Source organism: Octodon degus, unplaced genomic scaffold (assembly GCF_000260255.1).
Source record: "Octodon degus isolate 3935 unplaced genomic scaffold, OctDeg1.0 scaffold00008, whole genome shotgun sequence".
Taxonomy (NCBI): Eukaryota; Metazoa; Chordata; class Mammalia; order Rodentia; family Octodontidae; genus Octodon; species Octodon degus.
The window spans coordinates 14,595,152-14,597,554 of NW_004524584.1; the positions used below are offsets into that span (position 1 = coordinate 14,595,152).

Consider the following 2,403-nt stretch of genomic DNA (forward strand, 5'->3'; position numbering starts at 1 on the left):
TTTTTTTTTTTGCGGAACTGGAGATTTAACTCAGACCCTTGCATTTGCTAGGGAAGTGCTTATTACATTGAGCCATCTCCCCATCCCTAAAGCATTCATATTGATTTTTCCAATGTCACAAGGTAGCGAACTAACAAAATCCCCTTTCATAGATCAGAAAGCAAAAAAACCTGCAAACACCCCAAATTAATATTAATAATGAGCTGGGTGTGGTGGCACACACTTATAACCCTAGCATTCAGGAGGCTGAGGAAGATCACCATGAGTTCCAAGCCAGTCTGGGCTATACAGTGAGTTAAAGACGAGTACAAACTACATAGTGAAACCCTATCTCAAAGACAAAATAATTAGCAACAAAATATGTGTAACAGGGCTGGAGAGATGGCTCAGTGGTCTAAAGCACCTATTTAGAACAAGCTTGGCAAAAGCATCAGGGACCGCGGTTCAATCCCCCAGCACCACATGCCAGCCAGCCCGCCCCCTGGTGGGCTGAGCTGGCCCCTCCCTCTCTCTCTCTCTCTCTCTCTCTCTCTCTCTCTCTCTGACTAGGTGTGGGGGTACATGCCTATAATCCTAGCCCTCAGGAGACTGAAAACAGGAGGATCACTACAGTCTGATCTGTGTAGCAAGAACCTGTAGACTCTGTAACTAAATACAAAAGAAAAGGAAAAGGAAAAGAAGTCTAGAGGCAATAGCGGGGTTTGATACCACAGCCCTGTAATTCTAGCACTTGGTATGGTCTTCATGCACTGAAGACCAACCCAAGACCCTGTATCAAGAAACCAAAAAACAAACAAAAGACAAAACTAAAAAGAAGCCGGAGAGATGGCTCAAGCGCTTCCCTGGCAAGTGCAAGGGCCTGAGTTCAATCCCTGGTTCTGCAAAAAAAAAAAAAAAAGAAATCTTGTCAAAAAAAAAACAAAAAAAAAACCTAAAACTAAAAAGAAATATCCAGGGACCAGGGAAATAGCTCAGTGGCATAAGTGCCTGCCTCACAAGCACAAAGTTCCCAAGTTCAATACCCCATTAAACACACCCCCAAAAGAAACATCCAGGCAGTAATGTTTGGCTACTTTGGTTGGGACAGATATCCCTCAGTGATAGAGTCCTCTCCTAACATACACAGTAACCTGGGTTCAGTTCTTAGCACTTAAAAACAAATAAACCCAGAAAATGAGTAACTAACACCTTTCTCTGTGGTTTTTGGTGTTTTGTTTTTGTTTTTGGGTTTGTTTTCTTTTTGGTACCAGGAATCAAACTCAGGATCATTCACTTGCCAGGCAGGCACTTGTGTGTGGTTTGATGTTTTGTTTTGTTTTGAGATAGGGTCTTGCTAAGCAGTTCAGACTGCCCTTGAACTTGCTATGTAGCCCAGGTTGTCCTCAAGCTCATGACAATCCTCCTGCTTGAACCTCACAAGTGCTAGGATTACAGGTGTGTGCTACCATACCCAGCTATAACTAGCCCCTTTCTGATCTGTAATGCCTTTCTCTACCAGAATCTAAACCCTGTGCTAGTAAGAGGCAATAGTACCCTGGCACTAATCCCCACAGCCCAAAATACTTCCTCCATAACAGGCAGCAATAGGAAGTAGCCCCATGGACCATTACTACACAAACAGCTTCTATGTCATACCGCATCTGGCCGCCCGTTGGCATCCTTTGGCAGCAGGTAGGGCTTCTTCTTGACCCGATTCAGATCTTCATGCAATCCATCTAGAATAAAGGCTAACAGCTCCTGAGAGTCTTGCTGCTGGTAGCCAGAAAACTGAGGAGCAAAGCGTCCCACTTGGGTCTACAACAAAAGAACTACATTAGAAGGTATAATATACAAGGAACCCGTGAAGTCAAAGGGGTAGTGTTATCAAAAATAGCTCTGCAGAGTCAGGTGAAAAATGTAGAAAATTAGATGAGGAGCCCAGTAACATCCTGGAGAACTTAACAGCACCAAAGGTGTTCCCAGAGGGGAGCCTCTGAGAGCAAGGACATGGAAGGACCAGAGCCTAGGCCAGAACCCCAAAAGGGCAGAAGCAGCACACTGATAGACACAGGGATGATATGAAACACATCACCAATACTTTTAAATTTTTTTAAAAAATGTATGTGGTACAGAGTTCACTACACAGCTTGCACTTGTAGTGTTCCTCCTGTTTTCAGCTTCCCCAGCGCTAGAATTACAGACATTTGCCTGTGGTACCGAGGATCAAACCCTGGTCCCTGTACTTGCTTAAGTACTTAGTCTGCTGAGCTATCTTGCCGGCCTGCCTCCAATATTCTTCATCTGTTCAGACAACTTTAAAAATGCTATTTAGGGCTGGTGAGATGGCTCAGTGGTCTAAAGCACCTACTTAGAACAAGCTTAGCAAAGCACAGGGACCGCGGTTCAATCCCCCAGCATCACATG

At 44.4% G+C, this 2,403-nt stretch overlaps 1 protein-coding gene across 3 annotated transcripts in view; it reads right to left on the bottom strand.

Moving 5' to 3' along the window:
- Usp4 (ubiquitin specific peptidase 4) overlaps positions 1-2,403 on the bottom strand; it is a 55,179-nt gene that overhangs the window by 24,329 nt on the left and 28,447 nt on the right. For all 3 annotated transcript variants that reach the window (XM_004625091.2, XM_004625090.2, XM_023705952.1), the window contains one exon: positions 1,636-1,794. In XM_004625091.2, coding sequence (XP_004625148.1) covers positions 1,636-1,794 — 159 coding nt within the window. The remainder of the gene's footprint in view (positions 1-1,635; positions 1,795-2,403) is intronic.